Below are 22,744 nucleotides of genomic sequence, written 5' to 3' on the forward strand. Positions count from 1 at the left end.
GCAGCTACTGCACCAATGAAGGTGATAACTCCACCTCTCATGGTACTGTATTGCAGCTACTGCACCAATGAAGGTGATAACTCCACTCGCATGGTACTGTATTGCAGCTACTGCACCAATGAAGGTGATAACTCCACCTCGCATGGTACTGTATTGCAGCTACTGAGCGTGACTGTAACAGCTCACATTTCTATGAAGCGATTTTTCGGTCTTAAATATTACTGAAATTGTTGTTGACTAAATGAAAACAATCAGACATCCATTGATAGTTAAAACAATGTTGCACAAGAGTCCATTTTACAGACAAGGGGGGTAATTTTGACTTTGCGCGTTAGTATAAAATGGGTGTTTGTGAATCGGCTGCCCGTTTTACATCACTCCCGTTGACTTCAATCAAAATAAAAGTCGGAGAGACGTAAAACGAGCTGCCGATTCCCTATCACCCGTTTAACACTATCGCACAGAGACAAAATTACCCCCAATCACTGTGAAATAAATGTTAAATAGGCTTCATCAAAGCTTTCAAATAGATAGGGAAAAAAATCCCTTAGAAACCATAATCTACATTAAGAAACTGAGCAAAAAGAGGCAGTCGTACCAGTCAGAGCTCTCAGGGGTAACATAAGCCGCTAAGAAGGTGGCTGCGTTTCCCCTCTCTCGTATCTTTCTCCCTCCCCCTCCTCTACCCCCACCCCCCCCTACAAACTGTGCAAATGGCATCGACCTACCAAGTATGCAGACTGTATTTGCAATGTTCCTGTCCCTGGGGAGAAGTCCATGGGTGCCCAGATAGGGGGAGACCACGAGCTGCACCAATCGCTCCAGCTGAATGTACTCCTCACTTGGACCTTTAGGCTCATGGGCCCCCTGGCAAAAGAAGCATCAGAAAATGAACTGTTCGCACCAGGTAAACTGTTGCTGTGAAGTGCTCCGTATCTTTTTTTTTAGGATAATGCTCCCGCTTCCGAAGTTATTTTTTTCTCGCCTGTGCCCCTGTTGGGCGTTCTCTGTGCCATGTAGGACCCATGCCCGAGAGGTCAAGCCTGGCTGCCAGGCCTTTGCTGTGAACCCGAATGGCAGGAGCTGTCCAAATGGTCCAGGGTCGCTCTCCCTTCCCTCCTGTGTGACGAAGCCCCGGCCTCCGATCTCTGCCTCTCGCCGGAGCGGCAGGGCCTTCAGCGGGTACGGTGGGACCTGCCGGTGTGAATCCACCACCCAAAAATACCCGACATGCCACGATTAACCCCTGCAAGCGCCGCACAGCTGTAACGCCCGGTAAGTGTCCCTTTTAACCAATTGGAATTAAAGTGACGCAAATGGCCAAAAAATACAGAGCTGCTCAAAGGTTTGAAGTCAGTCGTGACAGCAACGAATTCGAAATTGGTAAAAGTACTTGCATGTGATGTGGTTCAAACTCCCAGTAAACAGGCAGAGCATGTAGTGAGAAACACTTCACTTTGTGTTATTGCTGAGAGACCCAAGGGGCCGATCTTTCAAAATGCACATTTGGAACAGTGGTACAGAGAGATAGAGACCCAGGTTCAATCCCTGAACTCTGCTTGGTTCAGCTGGGAATAGAGAGAGGCACCGTGTCAGCTGGGAATAGAGAGAGGCACCGTGTCAGCTGGGAATAGACAGAGGCACCGTGTCAACTGGGAATAGACAGAGGCACCATGTCAGCTGGGAATAGACAGAGGCACCGTGTCAGCTGGGAACAGAGAGAGGCACCATGTCAGCTGGGAATAGACAGAGGCACCGTGTCAGCTGGGAACAGACAGAGGCACCATGTCAGCTGGGAATAGACAGAGGCACCGTGTCAGCTGGGAATAGAGAGAGGCACCATGTCAGCTGGGAATAGAGAGAGGCACCATGTCAGCTGGGAATAGACAGAGGTACCGTGTCAGCTGGGAATAGAGAGAGGCACCGGGTCAGCTGGGAATAGACAGAGGCACCATGTCAGCTGGGAATAGAGAGAGGCACCATGTCAGCTGGGAATAGACAGAGGCACCGGGTCAGCTGGGAATAGACAGAGGCATCATGTCAGCTGGGAAAAGACAGAGGCACCGTGTCAGCTGGGAATAGACAGAGGCACCGTGTCAGCTGGGAATAGAGAGAGGCACCATGTCAGCTGGGAATAGAGAGAGGCACCATGTCAGCTGGGAATAGACAGAGGCACCGTGTCAGCTGGGAATAGAGAGAGGCACCGGGTCAGCTGGGAATAGACAGAGGCACCATGTCAGCTGGGAATAGAGAGAGGCACCATGTCAGCTGGGAATAGACAGAGGCAGCATGTCAGCTGGGAATAGACAGAGGCATCATGTCAGCTGGGAATAGACAGAGGCACCGTGTCAGCTGGGAATAGACAGAGGCACCGGGTCAGCTGGGAATAGAGAGAGGCAACGGGTCAGCTGGGAATAGACAGAGGCATCATGTCAGCTGGGAATACAGAGAGGCACCGTGTCAGCTGGGAAGAGACAGAGGCACAATGTCAGCTGGGAATAGAGAGAGGCACCGTGTCAGCTGGGAATAGAGAGAGGCACCGTGTCAGCTGGGAATAGAGAGAGGCACCGTGTCAGCTGGGAATAGACAGAGGCACAATGTCAGCTGGGAAAAGAGAGAGGCACCGTGTCAGCTGGGAATAGAGAGAGGCACCATGTCAGCTGGGAATAGAGAGAGGCACCGTGTCAGCTGGGAATAGAGAGAGGCACCGTGTCAGCTGGGAATAGACAGAGGCACAATGTCAGCTGGGAATAGAGAGAGGCACCGTGTCAGCTGGGAATAGAGAGAGGCACCATGTCAGCTGGGAATAGAGAGAGGCACCGTGTCAGCTGGGAATAGAGAGAGGCATCATGTCAGCTGGGAATACAGAGAGGCACCATGTCAGCTGGGAATAGAGAGAGGCACCATGTCAGCTGGGAATAGAGAGAGGCACAATGTCAGCTGGGAATAGAGAGAGGCACCGTGTCAGCTGGGAATAGAGAGAGGTACCGTGTCAGCTGGGAATAGAGAGAGGCACCATGTCAGCTGGGAATAGAGAGAGGCACAATGTCATCTGGGAATAGAGAGAGGCACCGTGTCAGCTGGGAATACAGAGAGGCACCATGTCAGCTGGGAATAGACAGAGGCATCATGTCAGCTGGGAATAGAGAGAGGCACAATGTCAGCTGGGAATAGAGAGAGGCAACGTGTCAGCTGGGAATAGACAGAGGCACAATGTCAGCTGGGAATAGAGAGAGGCACCGTGTCAGCTGGGAATAGAGAGAGGCACCGTGTCAGCTGGGAATAGAGAGAGGCACCGTGTCAGCTGGGAATAGACAGAGGCACAATGTCAGCTGGGAATAGAGAGAGGCACCGTGTCAGCTGGGAATAGAGAGAGGCACCATGTCAGCTGGGAATAGAGAGAGGCACCGTGTCAGCTGGGAATAGAGAGAGGCATCATGTCAGCTGGGAATACAGAGAGGCACCATGTCAGCTGGGAATAGAGAGAGGCACCATGTCAGCTGGGAATAGAGAGAGGCACCATGTCAGCTGGGAATAGAGAGAGGCACCATGTCAGCTGGGAATAGAGAGAGGCACCATGTCAGCTGGGAATAGGGAGAGGCACCATGTCAGCTGGGAACAGAGAGAGGCACCATGTCAGCTGGGAATAGAGAGAGGCACCATGTCAGCTGGGAATAGACAGAGGCACCATGTCAGCTGGGAATCGACAGAGGCACCATGTCAGCTGGGAATAGACAGAGGCACCATGTCAGCTGGGAATAGAGAGAGGCACCATGTCAGCTGGGAATAGAGAGAGGCACCATGTCAGCTGGGAATAGACAGAGGCAACGTGTCAGCTGGAAATAGACAGAGGCACCATGTCAGCTGGGAATAGACAGAGGCACCGTGTCAGCTGGGAATAGACAGAGGCACCGTGTCAGCTGGGAATAGACAGAGGCACCATGTCAGCTGGGAATAGACAGAGGCACCGTGTCAGCTGGGAATAGACAGAGGCACCGTGTCAGCTGGGAATAGACAGAGGCACCATGTCAGCTGGGAATAGAGAGAGGCACCGTGTCAGCTGGGAATAGAGAGAGGCACCGTGTCAGCTGGGAATTGACAGAGGCACCGTGTCAGCTGGGAATAGAGAGAGGCACCGTGTCAGCTGGGAATAGAGAGAGGCACCGTGTCAGCTGGGAATAGAGAGAGGCACCGTGTCAGCTGGGAATAGAGAGAGGCACCATGTCAGCTGGGAATAGACAGAGGCACCATTTCAGCTGGGAATAGACAGAGGCAGCGTCTCAGCTGGGAATAGACAGAGGCATCATGTCAGCTGGGAATACAGAGAGGCACCGTGTCAGCTGGGAATAGACGGAGGCACCATGTCAGCTGGGAATAGAGAGAGGCACCGTGTCAGCTGGGAATAGAGAGAGGCACCATGTCAGCTGGGAATAGAGAGAGGCACCGTGTCAGCTGGGAATAGAGAGAGGCATCATGTCAGCTGGGAATACAGAGAGGCACCATGTCAGCTGGGAATAGAGAGAGGCACCATGTCAGCTGGGAATAGAGAGAGGCACCATGTCAGCTGGGAATAGAGAGAGGCACCATGTCAGCTGGGAATAGAGAGAGGCACCATGTCAGCTGGGAATAGGGAGAGGCACCATGTCAGCTGGGAACAGAGAGAGGCACCATGTCAGCTGGGAATAGAGAGAGGCACCATGTCAGCTGGGAATAGACAGAGGCACCATGTCAGCTGGGAATCGACAGAGGCACCATGTCAGCTGGGAATAGACAGAGGCACCATGTCAGCTGGGAATAGAGAGAGGCACCATGTCAGCTGGGAATAGAGAGAGGCACCATGTCAGCTGGGAATAGACAGAGGCAACGTGTCAGCTGGAAATAGACAGAGGCACCATGTCAGCTGGGAATAGACAGAGGCACCGTGTCAGCTGGGAATAGACAGAGGCACCGTGTCAGCTGGGAATAGACAGAGGCACCATGTCAGCTGGGAATAGACAGAGGCACCGTGTCAGCTGGGAATAGACAGAGGCACCGTGTCAGCTGGGAATAGACAGAGGCACCATGTCAGCTGGGAATAGAGAGAGGCACCGTGTCAGCTGGGAATAGAGAGAGGCACCGTGTCAGCTGGGAATTGACAGAGGCACCGTGTCAGCTGGGAATAGAGAGAGGCACCGTGTCAGCTGGGAATAGAGAGAGGCACCGTGTCAGCTGGGAATAGAGAGAGGCACCGTGTCAGCTGGGAATAGAGAGAGGCACCATGTCAGCTGGGAATAGACAGAGGCACCATTTCAGCTGGGAATAGACAGAGGCAGCGTCTCAGCTGGGAATAGACAGAGGCATCATGTCAGCTGGGAATACAGAGAGGCACCGTGTCAGCTGGGAATAGACGGAGGCACCATGTCAGCTGGGAATAGAGAGAGGCACCGTGTCAGCTGGGAATAGAGAGAGGCACCGTGTCAGCTGGGAATAGAGAGAGGCACCGTGTCAGCTGGGAATAGAGAGAGGCACAATGTCAGCTGGGAATAGAGAGAGGCACCGTGTCAGCTGGGAATAGAGAGAGGCACCATGTCAGCTGGGAATAGAGAGAGGCACCATGTCAGCTGGGAATAGAGAGAGGCACCATGTCAGCTGGGAATAGACAGAGGCACCATGTCAGCTGGGAATAGACAGAGGCACAATGTCAGCTGGGAATAGAGAGAGGCACCGTGTCAGCTGGGAATAGAGAGAGGCACCATGTCAGCTGGGAATAGAGAGAGGCACCGTGTCAGCTGGGAATAGAGAGAGGCACCGTGTCAGCTGGGAATAGACAGAGGCACAATGTCAGCTGGGAATAGAGAGAGGCACCGTGTCAGCTGGGAATAGAGAGAGGCACCATGTCAGCTGGGAATAGAGAGAGGCACCGTGTCAGCTGGGAATAGAGAGAGGCATCATGTCAGCTGGGAATACAGAGAGGCACCATGTCAGCTGGGAATAGAGAGAGGCACCATGTCAGCTGGGAATAGAGAGAGGCACAATGTCAGCTGGGAATAGAGAGAGGCACAATGTCATCTGGGAATAGAGAGAGGCACAATGTCATCTGGGAATAGAGAGAGGCACCATGTCAGCTGGGAATAGACAGAGGCATCATGTCAGCTGGGAATAGAGAGAGGCACAATGTCAGCTGGGAATAGAGAGAGGCACCGTGTCAGCTGGGAATAGAGAGAGGTACCGTGTCAGCTGGGAATAGAGAGAGGCACAATGTCAGCTGGGAATAGACAGAGGCACCGTGTCAGCTGGGAATAGAGAGAGGCACCGTGTCAGCTGGGAATAGAGAGAGGCACCGTGTCAGCTGGGAATAGACAGAGGCACAATGTCAGCTGGGAATAGAGAGAGGCACCGTGTCAGCTGGGAATAGAGAGAGGCACCATGTCAGCTGGGAATAGAGAGAGGCACCGTGTCAGCTGGGAATAGAGAGAGGCATCATGTCAGCTGGGAATACAGAGAGGCACCATGTCAGCTGGGAATAGAGAGAGGCACCATGTCAGCTGGGAATAGAGAGAGGCACCATGTCAGCTGGGAATAGAGAGAGGCACCATGTCAGCTGGGAATAGAGAGAGGCACCGTGTCAGCTGGGAATAGACAGAGGCACCGTGTCAGCTGGGAATAGACAGAGGCACCATGTCAGCTGGGAATAGAGAGAGGCACCGTGTCAGCTGGGAATAGAGAGAGCCACCGTGTCAGCTGGGAATTGACAGAGGCACCGTGTCAGCTGGGAATAGAGAGAGGCACCGTGTCAGCTGGGAATAGAGAGAGGCACCGTGTCAGCTGGGAATAGAGAGAGGCACCGTGTCAGCTGGGAATAGAGAGAGGCACCATGTCAGCTGGGAATAGACAGAGGCACCATTTCAGCTGGGAATAGACAGAGGCAGCGTCTCAGCTGGGAATAGACAGAGGCATCATGTCAGCTGGGAATACAGAGAGGCACCGTGTCAGCTGGGAATAGACGGAGGCACCATGTCAGCTGGGAATAGAGAGAGGCACCGTGTCAGCTGGGAATAGAGAGAGGCACCGTGTCAGCTGGGAATAGAGAGAGGCACCGTGTCAGCTGGGAATAGAGAGAGGCACAATGTCAGCTGGGAATAGAGAGAGGCACCGTGTCAGCTGGGAATAGAGAGAGGCACCATGTCAGCTGGGAATAGAGAGAGGCACCATGTCAGCTGGGAATAGAGAGAGGCACCATGTCAGCTGGGAATAGACAGAGGCACCATGTCAGCTGGGAATAGAGAGAGGCACCGGGTCAGCTGGGAATAGACAGAGGCACCATGTCAGCTGGGAATAGAGAGAGGCACCATGTCAGCTGGGAATAGACAGAGGCACCGGGTCAGCTGGGAATAGACAGAGGCATCATGTCAGCTGGGAATAGACAGAGGCACCGTGTCAGCTGGGAATAGACAGAGGCACCGGGTCAGCTGGGAATAGAGAGAGGCAACGGGTCAGCTGGGAATAGACAGAGGCATCATGTCAGCTGGGAATACAGAGAGGCACCGTGTCAGCTGGGAATAGACAGAGGCACAATGTCAGCTGGGAATAGAGAGAGGCACCGTGTCAGCTGGGAATAGAGAGAGGCACCGTGTCAGCTGGGAATAGAGAGAGGCACCGTGTCAGCTGGGAATAGACAGAGGCACAATGTCAGCTGGGAATAGAGAGAGGCACCGTGTCAGCTGGGAATAGAGAGAGGCACCATGTCAGCTGGGAATAGAGAGAGGCACCGTGTCAGCTGGGAATAGAGAGAGGCACCGTGTCAGCTGGGAATAGACAGAGGCACAATGTCAGCTGGGAATAGAGAGAGGCACCGTGTCAGCTGGGAATAGAGAGAGGCACCATGTCAGCTGGGAATAGAGAGAGGCACCGTGTCAGCTGGGAATAGAGAGAGGCATCATGTCAGCTGGGAATACAGAGAGGCACCATGTCAGCTGGGAATAGAGAGAGGCACCATGTCAGCTGGGAATAGAGAGAGGCACAATGTCAGCTGGGAATAGAGAGAGGCACAATGTCATCTGGGAATAGAGAGAGGCACAATGTCATCTGGGAATAGAGAGAGGCACCATGTCAGCTGGGAATAGACAGAGGCATCATGTCAGCTGGGAATAGAGAGAGGCACAATGTCAGCTGGGAATAGAGAGAGGCACCGTGTCAGCTGGGAATAGAGAGAGGTACCGTGTCAGCTGGGAATAGAGAGAGGCACAATGTCAGCTGGGAATAGACAGAGGCACCGTGTCAGCTGGGAATAGAGAGAGGCACCGTGTCAGCTGGGAATAGAGAGAGGCACCGTGTCAGCTGGGAATAGACAGAGGCACAATGTCAGCTGGGAATAGAGAGAGGCACCGTGTCAGCTGGGAATAGAGAGAGGCACCATGTCAGCTGGGAATAGAGAGAGGCACCGTGTCAGCTGGGAATAGAGAGAGGCATCATGTCAGCTGGGAATACAGAGAGGCACCATGTCAGCTGGGAATAGAGAGAGGCACCATGTCAGCTGGGAATAGAGAGAGGCACCATGTCAGCTGGGAATAGAGAGAGGCACCATGTCAGCTGGGAATAGAGAGAGGCACCATGTCAGCTGGGAATAGGGAGAGGCACCATTTCAGCTGGGAACAGAGAGAGGCACCATGTCAGCTGGGAATAGAGAGAGGCACCATGTCAGCTGGGAATAGACAGAGGCACCATGTCAGCTGGGAATAGACAGAGGCACCATGTCAGCTGGGAATAGAGAGAGGCACCATGTCAGCTGGGAATAGAGAGAGGCACCATGTCAGCTGGGAATAGACAGAGGCAACGTGTCAGCTGGGAATAGACCGAGGCACCGTGTCAGCTGGGAATAGACAGAGGCACCGTGTCAGCTGGGAATAGACAGAGGCACCGTGTCAGCTGGGAATAGACAGAGGCACCGTGTCAGCTGGGAATAGACAGAGGCACCGTGTCAGCTGGGAATAGACAGAGGCACCGTGTCAGCTGGGAATAGACAGAGGCACCATGTCAGCTGGGAATAGAGAGAGGCACCGTGTCAGCTGGGAATAGAGAGAGGCACCGTGTCAGCTGGGAATTGACAGAGGCACCGTGTCAGCTGGGAATAGAGAGAGGCACCGTGTCAGCTGGGAATAGAGAGAGGCACCGTGTCAGCTGGGAATAGAGAGAGGCACCATGTCAGCTGGGAATAGAGAGAGGCACCATGTCAGCTGGGAATAGACAGAGGCACCATTTCAGCTGGGAATAGACAGAGGCAGCGTCTCAGCTGGGAATAGACAGAGGCATCATGTCAGCTGGGAATACAGAGAGGCACCGTGTCAGCTGGGAATAGACGGAGGCACAATGTCAGCTGGGAATAGAGAGAGGCACCGTGTCAGCTGGGAATAGAGAGAGGCATCATGACGTCTGGGAATACAGAGAGGCACCATGTCAGCTGGGAATAGAGAGAGGCACCATGTCAGCTGGGAATAGAGAGAGGCACCATGTCAGCTGGGAATAGAGAGAGGCACCATGTCAGCTGGGAATAGAGAGAGGCACCATGTCAGCTGGGAATAGACAGAGGCACCATGTCAGCTGGGAACAGACAGAGGCACCATGTCAGCTGGGAATAGACAGAGGCACCATGTCAGCTGGGAATAGAGAGAGGCACCATGTCAGCTGGGAATAGAGAGAGGCACCATGTCAGCTGGGAATAGACAGAGGCACCATGTCAGCTGGGAATAGACAGAGGCACCGTGTCAGCTGGGAATAGACAGAGGCACCGTGTCAGCTGGGAATAGACAGAGGCACCATGTCAGCTGGGAATAGAGAGAGGCACCGTGTCAGCTGGGAATAGAGAGAGGCACCGTGTCAGCTGGGAATAGACAGAGGCACCGTGTCAGCTGGGAATAGAGAGAGGCACTGGGTCAGCTGGGAATAGACAGAGGCACCATGTCAGCTGGGAATAGACAGAGGCACAATGTGAGCTGGGAATAGACAGAGGCATCATGTCAGCTGGGAATAGACAGAGGCATCATGTCAGCTGGGAATAGAGAGAGGCACAATGTCAGCTGGGAATAGAGAGAGGCACCGTGTCAGCTGGGAATAGAGAGAGGGACCGTGTCAGCTGGGAATAGACAGAGGCACAATGTCAGCTGGGAATAGAGAGAGGCACAATGTCAGCTGAGAATAGACAGAGGCACCATGTCAGCTGGGAATAGAGAGAGGCACCATGTTAGCTGAGAATAGACAGAGGCACCATGTCAGCTGGGAATAGACAGAGGCACCGTGTCAGCTGGGAATAGAGAGAGGCACCATGTCAGCTGGGAATAGACAGAGGCACCGTGTCAGCTGGGAATAGACAGAGGCACCATGTCAGCTGGGAATAGACAGAGGCACCGTGTCAGCTGGGAATAGACAGAGGCACCGTGTCAGCTGGGAATAGAGAGAGGCACCGTGTCAGCTGGGAATAGAGAGAGGCACCGTGTCAGCTGGGAATAGAGAGAGGCACCATGTCAGTTGGGAATAGAGAGAGGCACCATGTCAGCTGGGAATAGACAGAGGCACCATGTCAGCTGGGAACAGACAGAGGCACCGTGTCAGCTGGGAATAGAGAGAGGCACCAAGTCAGCTGGGATTAGAGAGAGGCACCGTGTCAGCTGGGAATAGAGAGAGGCACCATGTCAGCTGGGAATAGAGAGAGGCACCATGTCAGCTGGGTATAGACAGAGGCACCTTGTCAGCTGGGAACAGACAGAGGCACCGTGTCAGCTGGGAATAGAGAGAGGCAACATGTCAGCTGGGAATAGAGAGAGGCACCAAGTCAGCTGGGAATAGAGAGAGGCACCGTGTCAGCTGGGAATAGACAGAGGCACCATGTCAGCTGGGTATAGACAGAGGCACCTTGTCAGCTGGGAACAGACAGAGGCACCGTGTCAGCTGGGAATAGAGAGAGGCAACATGACAGCTGGGAATAGAGAGAGGCACCAAGTCAGCTGGGAATAGAGAGAGGCACCGTGTCAGCTGGGAATAGACAGAGGCACCATGTCAGCTGGGAATAGAGAGAGGCACCGTGTCAGCTGGGAATAGAGAGAGGCACCATGTCAGCTGGGAATAGAGAGATGCACCGTGTCAGCTGGGAATAGAGAGAGGCACCGTGTCAGCTGGGAATTGACAGAGGCACCATGTCAGCTGGGAATAGACAGAGGCACCGTGTCAGCTGGGAATAGAGAGAGGCACCATGTCAGCTGGGAATAGAGAGAGGCACCATGTCAGCTGGGAATAGACAGAGGCACTATTTCAGCTGGGAATAGACAGAGGCAGCATGTCAGCTGGGAATAGAGAGAGGCACCAAGTCAGCTGGGATTAGAGAGAGGCACCGTGTCAGCTGGGAATAGAGAGAGGCACCATGTCAGCTGGGAATAGAGAGAGGCACCATGTCAGCTGGGTATAGACAGAGGCACCTTGTCAGCTGGGAACAGACAGAGGCACCGTGTCAGCTGGGAATAGAGAGAGGCAACATGTCAGCTGGGAATAGAGAGAGGCACCAAGTCAGCTGGGAATAGAGAGAGGCACCGTGTCAGCTGGGAATAGACAGAGGCACCATGTCAGCTGGGTATAGACAGAGGCACCTTGTCAGCTGGGAACAGACAGAGGCACCGTGTCAGCTGGGAATAGAGAGAGGCAACATGACAGCTGGGAATAGAGAGAGGCACCAAGTCAGCTGGGAATAGAGAGAGGCACCGTGTCAGCTGGGAATAGACAGAGGCACCATGTCAGCTGGGAATAGAGAGAGGCACCGTGTCAGCTGGGAATAGAGAGAGGCACCATGTCAGCTGGGAATAGAGAGAGGCACCGTGTCAGCTGGGAATAGAGAGAGGCACCGTGTCAGCTGGGAATTGACAGAGGCACCATGTCAGCTGGGAATAGACAGAGGCACCGTGTCAGCTGGGAATAGAGAGAGGCACCATGTCAGCTGGGAATAGAGAGAGGCACCATGTCAGCTGGGAATAGACAGAGGCACTATTTCAGCTGGGAATAGACAGAGGCAGCATGTCAGCTGGGAATAAAGAGAGGCACCATGTCAGCTGGGAATAGACAGAGGCACCATGTCAGCTGGGAATAGAGAGAGGCACCATGTCAACTGGGAATAGAGAGAGGCACCATGTCAGCTGGGAATAGAGAGAGGCACCGTGTCAGCTGGGAATAGAGAGAGGCACCGTGTCAGCTGGGAATAGAGAGAGGCACTGTGTCAGCTGGGAATAGAGAGAGGCACCCTGTCACCTGGGAATAGAGAGAGGCACCATGTCAACTGGGAATAGAGAGAGGCACCATGTCAGCTGGGAATAGAGAGAGGCACCATGTCAGCTGGGAATAGAGAGAGGCACCGTGTCAGCTGGGAATAGAGAGAGGCACCGTGTCAGCTGGGAATAGAGAGAGGCACCATGTCAGCTGGGAATAGACAGAGGCACCGTGTCAGCTGGGAATAGAGAGAGGCACCATGTCAACTGGGAATAGAGAGAGGCACCATGTCAGCTGGGAATAGAGAGAGGCACCATTTCAGCTGGGAATAGAGAGAGGCACCATGTCAGCTGGGAATAGAGAGCGGCACCATGTCAGCTGGGAATAGAGAGAGGCACCATGTCAGCTGGGAATAGACAGAGGCACCATGTCAGCTGGGAATAGAGAGCGGCACCATGTCAGCTGGGAATAGAGAGAGGCACCATGTCAGCTGGGAATAGACAGAGGCACCATGTCAGCTGGGAATAGACACAGGCACCGTGTCAGCTGGGATTAGAGAGAGGCACCGTGTCAGCTGGGAATAGACAGAGGCACCGTGTCAGCTGGGAATAGACACAGGCACCGTGTCAGCTGGGCAGTAAATAAATTTCATATGTTGCTAATCTTTCAAAAAGCTATCGATGCGTTTCCTTTTCTGAGAGGCCACCCTCTCCGATAATTGCCCCACCCTGGGGCCCTCTCCGATAATTGCCCCACCCTGGGGCCCTCTCCGATAACTGCCCCACTCTGGGGCCCTCTCCGATAACTGCCCCACCCTGTGGCCCTCTCCGATAATTGCCCCACCCTGGGGCCCTCTCCGATAATTGCCCCACTCTGGGGCCCTCTCCGATAACTGCCCCACCCTGTGGCCCTCTCCGATAATTGCCCCACCCTGGGGCCCTCTCCGATAACTGCCCCACCCTATGGCCCTCTCCGATAATTGCCCCACCCTGGTCTATTTGCAAAACATTACAGAGGCTCTCAGGCAACGACCTGAAAACACAGGATTGCTGCACGACGAGGAAGGCCCTGGGCTTGGGTACGGTGGTGTCGTGGTCCTGGGCTAGCAGCCCAGAGGTCGCGAGTTCAATCTCGCCATGGCAACCTGTGAAGTCGAATTCAATGATTCTACCAATTTGAGGGCTGGCGCCAGAAACAAAATAACCAGGAAACCCAACTGGTTTACCAATATCCTCTGGGAAGAGAGCCTGTCACCCCTCCCCAGTCTGGACTACACGTGACTCCAGTCCCAACGCTACATGGCTGACTCTTACTCCACTCAGTTGCCAGGGCAACTAGAAATGGGCAATAAATGCAGGCCTTGTCAGCATCGTCCACATCCTCAGAAGAAATTAAAAATAAAACCCTTGGCAAGCCCAGCGCGGCCCTCGGTTCCTCTCTGCGTCTTCACCAACCACCAGGGTCAGTTCTCGTTACAGTTACTTCCTGCTGGAGGACTGTCTTGGTCTTAGCCCGAGCCCTTTGGCTCATTCCCATTTCCTCTGTACTGTCTGTGTATCACCATTTACAAAAACCTCACTCGGTCACTCAGCACTTCCTGATGCTTGTCAGGTTTTCAGACTGATGCGGTATCTTTTGATTCATCAGAAAGCACAGTTTAGAGGAGTGATTCTCACCAGAAGGGAGTATTTCCTTAAAAAAAAGTTACAGCCTTATTTTTGTTGTTTGCTTGCCCTCTGTTTATTTCTGTTCAAACAGCAAGTTCTCGTGACGTCACAGGAGGGTTACTGAGCCCGACAGTCTGCGGGAGATGAGTTAACAGGCACAGCTGAAATGTCAGGCTCATGAAAGCAGCCTGGTTAGTGATATTTCTGCTGATGTTAATATTACTCCCTCAAACTGTCAGACTCAAACTCGGTCAGTTCCTGTGATAATGTCATTTGCACTTAAATTGATGTTGAGGCTTCAACGTTAAAGCTCAGAGCAAGGGGTTTTAGCGAGACTTCATTTTAAAAAGGGGTCCTGATAGTGAGACCCCCGACTATAAAGGGTCCTGATAGTGAGACCCCTACTATAAAGGGTCCCTGATAGTGAGGCCCCTACTATAAAGGGTCCCTGATAGTGAGGCCCCGACTATAAAGTGTCCCTGATAGTGAGACCCGACTATAAAGTGTCCCTGATAGTGAGACCCCCACTATAAAGGGTCCCTGATAGCCAGACCCCAACTATAAAGTGTCCCTGATAGCAAGACCCCAACTATAAAGTGTCCCTGATAGTGAGACCCCTACTATAAAGGTCCTGATAGTGAGACCTCCTACTATAAAGGGTCCCTGATAGTGAGACCCCTACTATAAAGGTCCTGATAGTGAGACCCCTACAATAAAGGGTCCCTGATAGCAAGACCCCAACTATAAAGTGTCCCTGATAGTGAGACCCCTACTGTAAAGGGTCCTGATAGTGAGACCCGTACTATAAAGGGTCCTGATAGTGAGACCCCTACTATAAAGGGTCCTGATAGTGAGACCCCTACTATAAAGGGTCCTGATAGTGAGACCCCTACTATAAAGGGTCCTGATAGTGAGACCCCTACTATAAAGGGTCCCTGATAGTGAGACCCCTACTATAAAGTGTCCCTGATAGTGAGACCCCTACTATAAAGGGTCCTGATAGTGAGACCCCTACTATAAAGGGTCCTGATAGTGAGACCCCTACTATAAAGGGTCCTGATAGTGAGACCCCTACTATAAAGGGTCCCTGATAGTGAGACCCCTACTATAAAATGTCCCTGATAGTGAGACCCCTACTATAAAGGGTCCTGATAGTGAGACCCCTACTATAAAGGGTCCTGATAGTGAGACCCCTACTATAAAGGGTCCTGATAGTGAGACCCCTACTATAAAGTGTCCCTGATAGTGAGACCCCTACTATAAAGGGTCCTGATAGTGAGACCCCGACTATAAAGGGTCCTGATAGTGAGACCCCTACTATAAAGGGTCCTGATAGTGAGACCCCTACTGTAAAGGGTCCCTGATAGTGAGACCCCTACTATAAAGGGTCCTGATAGTGAGACCCCTACTATAAAGTGTCCCTGATAGTGAGACCCCTACTATAAAGGATCCCTGATAGTGAGACCCCTACTGTAAAGGGTCCTGATAGTGAGACCCCTACTATAAAGTGTCCCTGATAGTGAGACCCCTACTATAAAGGATCCCTGATAGTGAGACCCCTACTGTAAAGGGTCCTGATACTGAGACCCCTACTATAAAGGGTCCTGATAGTGAGACCCCTACTATAAAGGGTTCCTGATAGTGAGACCCCTACTATAAAGGGTCCTGATAGTGAGACCCCTACTGTAAAGGGTCCTGATAGTGAGACCCCCTACTATAAAGGGTCCTGATAGTGAGACCCCTACTATAAAGGGTCCTGATAGTGAGACCCCTACTATAAAGGGTCCTGATATTGAGACCCCCTACTATAAAGGGTCCTGATAGTGAGACCCCTACTATAAAGGGTCCCTGATAGTGAGACCCCCTACTATAAAGGGTCCTGATAGTGAGACCCCGACTATAAAGTGTCCCTGATAGTGAGACCCCGACTATAAAGGGTCCTGATAGTGAGACCCCTACTATAAAGGATCCCTGATAGTGAGACCCCTACTATAAAGGGTCCTGATAGTGAGACCCCTACTATAAAGGGTCCTGATATTGAGACCCCCTACTATAAAGGGTCCTGATAGTGAGACCCCTACTATAAAGGGTCCCTGATAGTGAGACCCCCTACTATAAAGGATCCCTGATAGTGAGACCCCTACTATAAAGGGTCCTGATAGTGAGACCCCTACTATAAAGGGTCCCTGATAGTGAGACACCCTACTATAAAGGGTCCTGATAGTGAGACCCCTACGATAAAGGATCCCTGATAGTGAGACCCCTACTATAAAGGGTCCTGATAGTGAGACCCCTACTATAAAGGATCCCTGATAGTGAGACCCCTACTGTAAAGGATCCCTGATAGTGAGACCCCGACTATAAAGTATCCCTGATAGTGAGACCCCGACTATAAAGGGTCCTGATATTGAGACCCCTACTGTAAAGTGTCCCTGATAGTGAGACCCCGACTATAAAGGGTCCTGATAGTGAGACCCCTACTATAAAGTGTCCCTGCTAGTGAGACCCCTACTATAAAGGGTCCCTGATAGTGAGACCCCTACTATAAAGGGTCCTGATAGTGAGACCCCTACTGTAAAGGGTCCCTGATAGTGAGACCCCGACTATAAAGGGTCCTGATAGTGAGACCCCTACTATAAAGGGTCCCTGATAGTGAGACCCCTACTATAAAGGGTCCTGATAGTGAGACCCCTACTGTAAAGGGTCCCTGATAGTGAGACCCCGACTATAAAGGGTCCTGATAGTGAGACCCCTACTATAAAGGGTCCTGATAGTGAGACCCCAACTATAAAGGGTCCTGATAGTGAGACCCCCTACTGTAAAGGGTCCTGATAGTGAGACCCCTACTATAAAGGGTCCTGATAGTGAGACACCTACAATAAAGGGTCCTGATAGTGAGACCCCTACTATAAAGGGTCCCTGATAGTGAGACCCCTACTATAAAGGGTCCTGATAGTGAGACCCCTACTATAAAGGGTCCTGATAGTGAGACCACTACTATAAAGATCCTGATAGTGAGACCCCTACAATAAAGGGTCCTGATAGTGAGACCCCCTACTATAAAGTGTCCCTGATAGTGAGACCCCTACTATAAAGGGTCCCTGATAGTGAGACCCCCTACTATAAAGGGTCCCTGATAGTGAGACCCCTACTGTAAAGGGTCCTGATAGTGAGACCCCTACTATAAAGGGTCCCTGATAGTGAGACCCCTACTATAAAGGGTCCTGTTAGTGAGACCCCTACTATAAAGGGTCCTGATAGTGAGACCCCTACTATAAAGGGTCCTGTTAGTGAGACCCCTACTATAAAGGGTCCTGATAGTGAGACCCCTACTATAAAGGGTCCCTGATAGTGAGACCCCAACTATAAAGGGTCCTGATAGTGAGCCCCCTACTATAAAGGGTCCCTGATAGTGAGACCCCTACTATAAAGGGTCCCTGATAGTGAGACCCCTACTATAAAGGGTCCTGATAGTGAGACCCCTACTATAAAGGGTCCCTGATAGTGAGACCCCTACTATAAAGGGTCCTGATAGTGAGACCCCTACTATAAAGGGTCCTGATAGTGAGACCCCTACTATAAAGGGTCCCTGATAGTGAGACCCCTACTATAAAGGGTCCTGATAGTGAGACCCCTACTATAAAGGGTCCTGATAGTGAGACCCCTACTATAAAGGTCCTGATAGTGAGACCCCTACAATAAAGGGTCCTGATAGTGAGACCCCTACTATAAAGGGTCCCTGATAGTGAGACCCCTACTATAAAGGGTCCTGATAGTGAGACCCCTACTATAAAGGGTCCTGATAGTGAGACCCCTACTATAAAGGGTCCTGATAGTGAGACCCCTACTATAAAGGGTCCCTGATAGTGAGACCCCTACTATAAAGGGTCCTGATAGTGAGACCCCTACTATAAAGTGTCCCTGCTAGTGAGACCCCTACTATAAAGGGTCCCTGATAGTGAGACCACTACTATAAAGGGTCCTGATAGTGAGACCCCTACTATAAAGGGTCCTGATAGTGAGACCCCTACTATAAAGGTCCTGATAGTGAGACCCCTACAATAAAGGGTCCTGATAGTGAGACCCCTACTATAAAGGGTCCCTGATAGTGAGACCCCTACTATAAAGGGTCCTGATAGTGAGACCCCTACTATAAAGGGTCCCTGATAGTGAGACCCCTACTATAAAGGGTCCTGATAGTGAGACCCCTACTATGAAGGGTCCTGATAGTGAGACCCCCTACTATAAAGTGTCCCTGATAGTGAGACCCCTACAATAAAGGGTCCTGATAGTGAGACCCCCTACTATAAAGTGTCCCTGATAGTGAGACCCCTACTATAAAGGGTCCCTGATAGTGAGACCCCCTACTATAAAGGGTCCCTGATAGTGAGACCCCTACTGTAAAGGGTCCTGATAGTGAGACCCCTACTATAAAGGGTCCCTGATAGTGAGACCCCTACTATAAAGGGTCCTGTTAGTGAGACCCCTACTATAAAGGGTCCTGATAGTGAGACCCCTACTATAAAGGGTCCTGTTAGTGAGACCCCTACTATAAAGGGTCCTGATAGTGAGACCCCTACTATAAAGGGTCCCTGATAGTGAGACCCCTACTATAAAGGGTCCTGATAGTGAGACCCCTACTATAAAGGGTCCCTGATAGTGAGACCCCTACTATAAAGGGTCCCTGATAGTGAGACCCCTACTATAAAGGGTCCTGATAGTGAGACCCCTACTATAAAGGGTCCCTGATAGTGAGACCCCTACTATAAAGGGTCCTAATAGTGAGACCCCTACTATAAAGGATCCTGATAGTGAGACCCCTACTATAAAGGGTCCCTGATAGTGAGACCCCTACTATAAAGGGTCCTGATAGTGAGACCCCTACTATAAAGGGTCCTGATAGTGAGACCCCTACTATAAAGGTCCTGATAGTGAGACCCCTACAATAAAGGGTCCTGATAGTGAGACCCCTACTATAAAGGGTCCCTGATAGTGAGACCCCTACTATAAAGGGTCCTGATAGTGAGACCCCTACTATAAAGGGTCCTGATAGTGAGACCCCTACTATAAAGGGTCCCTGATAGTGAGACCCCTACTGTAAAGGGTCCTGATAGTGAGACCCCCTACTATAAAGTGTCCTGATAGTGAGACCCCCTACTATAAAGTGTCCCTGATAGTGAGACCCCTACAATAAAGGGTCCCTGATAGTGAGACCCCTACTATAAAGGGTCCTGATAGTGAGACCCCTACTATAAAGGGTCCCTGATAGTGAGACCCCCTACTATAAAGTGTCCCTGATAGTGAGACCCCTACAATAAAGGGTCCCTGATAGTGAGACCCCTACTATAAAGGGTCCTGATAGTGAGACCCCTACTATAAAGGGTCCCTGATAGTGAGACCCCCTACTATAAAGTGTCCTGATAGTGAGACCCCCTACTATAAAGTGTCCCTGATAGTGAGACCCCTACAATAAAGGGTCCTGATAGTGAGACCCCCTACTATAAAGTGTCCCTGATAGTGAGACCCCTACTATAAAGGGTCCTGATAGTGAGACCCCTACTATAAAGGGTCCTGATATTGAGACCCCCTACTATAAAGGGTCCTGATAGTGAGACCCCTACTATAAAGGGTCCCTGATAGTGAGACCCCCTACTATAAAGGGTCCTGATAGTGAGACCCCGACTATAAAGTGTCCCTGATAGTGAGACCCCGACTATAAAGGGTCCTGATAGTGAGACCCCTACTATAAAGGATCCCTGATAGTGAGACCCCTACTATAAAGGGTCCTGATAGTGAGACCCCTACTATAAAGGGTCCTGATATTGAGACCCCCTACTATAAAGGGTCCTGATAGTGAGACCCCTACTATAAAGGGTCCCTGATAGTGAGACCCCCTACTATAAAGGATCCCTGATAGTGAGACCCCTACTATAAAGGGTCCTGATAGTGAGACCCCTACTATAAAGGGTCCCTGATAGTGAGACACCCTACTATAAAGGGTCCTGATAGTGAGACCCCTACGATAAAGGATCCCTGATAGTGAGACCCCTACTATAAAGGGTCCTGATAGTGAGACCCCTACTATAAAGGATCCCTGATAGTGAGACCCCTACTGTAAAGGATCCCTGATAGTGAGACCCCGACTATAAAGTATCCCTGATAGTGAGACCCCGACTATAAAGGGTCCTGATATTGAGACCCCTACTGTAAAGTGTCCCTGATAGTGAGACCCCGACTATAAAGGGTCCTGATAGTGAGACCCCTACTATAAAGTGTCCCTGCTAGTGAGACCCCTACTATAAAGGGTCCCTGATAGTGAGACCCCTACTATAAAGGGTCCTGATAGTGAGACCCCTACTGTAAAGGGTCCCTGATAGTGAGACCCCGACTATAAAGGGTCCTGATAGTGAGACCCCTACTATAAAGGGTCCCTGATAGTGAGACCCCTACTATAAAGGGTCCTGATAGTGAGACCCCTACTGTAAAGGGTCCCTGATAGTGAGACCCCGACTATAAAGGGTCCTGATAGTGAGACCCCTACTATAAAGGGTCCTGATAGTGAGACCCCTACTATAAAGGGTCCTGATAGTGAGACCCCCTACTGTAAAGGGTCCTGATAGTGAGACCCCTACTATAAAGGGTCCTGATAGTGAGACACCTACAATAAAGGGTCCTGATAGTGAGACCCCTACTATAAAGGGTCCCTGATAGTGAGACCCCTACTATAAAGGGTCCTGATAGTGAGACCCCTACTATAAAGGGTCCTGATAGTGAGACCACTACTATAAAGATCCTGATAGTGAGACCCCTACAATAAAGGGTCCTGATAGTGAGACCCCCTACTATAAAGTGTCCCTGATAGTGAGACCCCTACTATAAAGGGTCCCTGATAGTGAGACCCCCTACTATAAAGGGTCCCTGATAGTGAGACCCCTACTGTAAAGGGTCCTGATAGTGAGACCCCTACTATAAAGGGTCCCTGATAGTGAGACCCCTACTATAAAGGGTCCTGTTAGTGAGACCCCTACTATAAAGGGTCCTGATAGTGAGACCCCTACTATAAAGGGTCCTGTTAGTGAGACCCCTACTATAAAGGGTCCTGATAGTGAGACCCCTACTATAAAGGGTCCCTGATAGTGAGACCCCAACTATAAAGGGTCCTGATAGTGAGCCCCCTACTATAAAGGGTCCCTGATAGTGAGACCCCTACTATAAAGGGTCCCTGATAGTGAGACCCCTACTATAAAGGGTCCTGATAGTGAGACCCCTACTATAAAGGGTCCCTGATAGTGAGACCCCTACTATAAAGGGTCCTGATAGTGAGACCCCTACTATAAAGGGTCCTGATAGTGAGACCCCTACTATAAAGGGTCCCTGATAGTGAGACCCCTACTATAAAGGGTCCTGATAGTGAGACCCCTACTATAAAGGGTCCTGATAGTGAGACCCCTACTATAAAGGTCCTGATAGTGAGACCCCTACAATAAAGGGTCCTGATAGTGAGACCCCTACTATAAAGGGTCCCTGATAGTGAGACCCCTACTATAAAGGGTCCTGATAGTGAGACCCCTACTATAAAGGGTCCTGATAGTGAGACCCCTACTATAAAGGGTCCTGATAGTGAGACCCCTACTATAAAGGGTCCCTGATAGTGAGACCCCTACTATAAAGGGTCCTGATAGTGAGACCCCTACTATAAAGTGTCCCTGCTAGTGAGACCCCTACTATAAAGGGTCCCTGATAGTGAGACCACTACTATAAAGGGTCCTGATAGTGAGACCCCTACTATAAAGGGTCCTGATAGTGAGACCCCTACTATAAAGGTCCTGATAGTGAGACCCCTACAATAAAGGGTCCTGATAGTGAGACCCCTACTATAAAGGGTCCCTGATAGTGAGACCCCTACTATAAAGGGTCCTGATAGTGAGACCCCTACTATAAAGGGTCCCTGATAGTGAGACCCCTACTATAAAGGGTCCTGATAGTGAGACCCCTACTATGAAGGGTCCTGATAGTGAGACCCCCTACTATAAAGTGTCCCTGATAGTGAGACCCCTACAATAAAGGGTCCTGATAGTGAGACCCCCTACTATAAAGTGTCCCTGATAGTGAGACCCCTACTATAAAGGGTCCCTGATAGTGAGACCCCCTACTATAAAGGGTCCCTGATAGTGAGACCCCTACTGTAAAGGGTCCTGATAGTGAGACCCCTACTATAAAGGGTCCCTGATAGTGAGACCCCTACTATAAAGGGTCCTGTTAGTGAGACCCCTACTATAAAGGGTCCTGATAGTGAGACCCCTACTATAAAGGGTCCTGTTAGTGAGACCCCTACTATAAAGGGTCCTGATAGTGAGACCCCTACTATAAAGGGTCCCTGATAGTGAGACCCCTACTATAAAGGGTCCTGATAGTGAGACCCCTACTATAAAGGGTCCCTGATAGTGAGACCCCTACTATAAAGGGTCCCTGATAGTGAGACCCCTACTATAAAGGGTCCTGATAGTGAGACCCCTACTATAAAGGGTCCCTGATAGTGAGACCCCTACTATAAAGGGTCCTAATAGTGAGACCCCTACTATAAAGGATCCTGATAGTGAGACCCCTACTATAAAGGGTCCCTGATAGTGAGACCCCTACTATAAAGGGTCCTGATAGTGAGACCCCTACTATAAAGGGTCCTGATAGTGAGACCCCTACTATAAAGGTCCTGATAGTGAGACCCCTACAATAAAGGGTCCTGATAGTGAGACCCCTACTATAAAGGGTCCCTGATAGTGAGACCCCTACTATAAAGGGTCCTGATAGTGAGACCCCTACTATAAAGGGTCCTGATAGTGAGACCCCTACTATAA

The 22,744-nt window shown here is 51.1% G+C and overlaps 1 protein-coding gene across 2 annotated transcripts in view; it reads right to left on the bottom strand.

Moving 5' to 3' along the window:
- LOC137327832 (proline-rich protein 5-like) overlaps positions 1-22,744 on the bottom strand; it is a 136,333-nt gene that overhangs the window by 26,261 nt on the left and 87,328 nt on the right. For both annotated transcript variants that reach the window (XM_067993668.1, XM_067993669.1), the window contains exon 8: positions 729-867. In XM_067993668.1, coding sequence (XP_067849769.1) covers positions 729-867 — 139 coding nt within the window. The remainder of the gene's footprint in view (positions 1-728; positions 868-22,744) is intronic.

The sequence above is a fragment of the Heptranchias perlo genome, chromosome 12 (genome assembly GCF_035084215.1).
Source record: "Heptranchias perlo isolate sHepPer1 chromosome 12, sHepPer1.hap1, whole genome shotgun sequence".
Classification (NCBI taxonomy): domain Eukaryota; kingdom Metazoa; phylum Chordata; class Chondrichthyes; order Hexanchiformes; family Hexanchidae; genus Heptranchias; species Heptranchias perlo.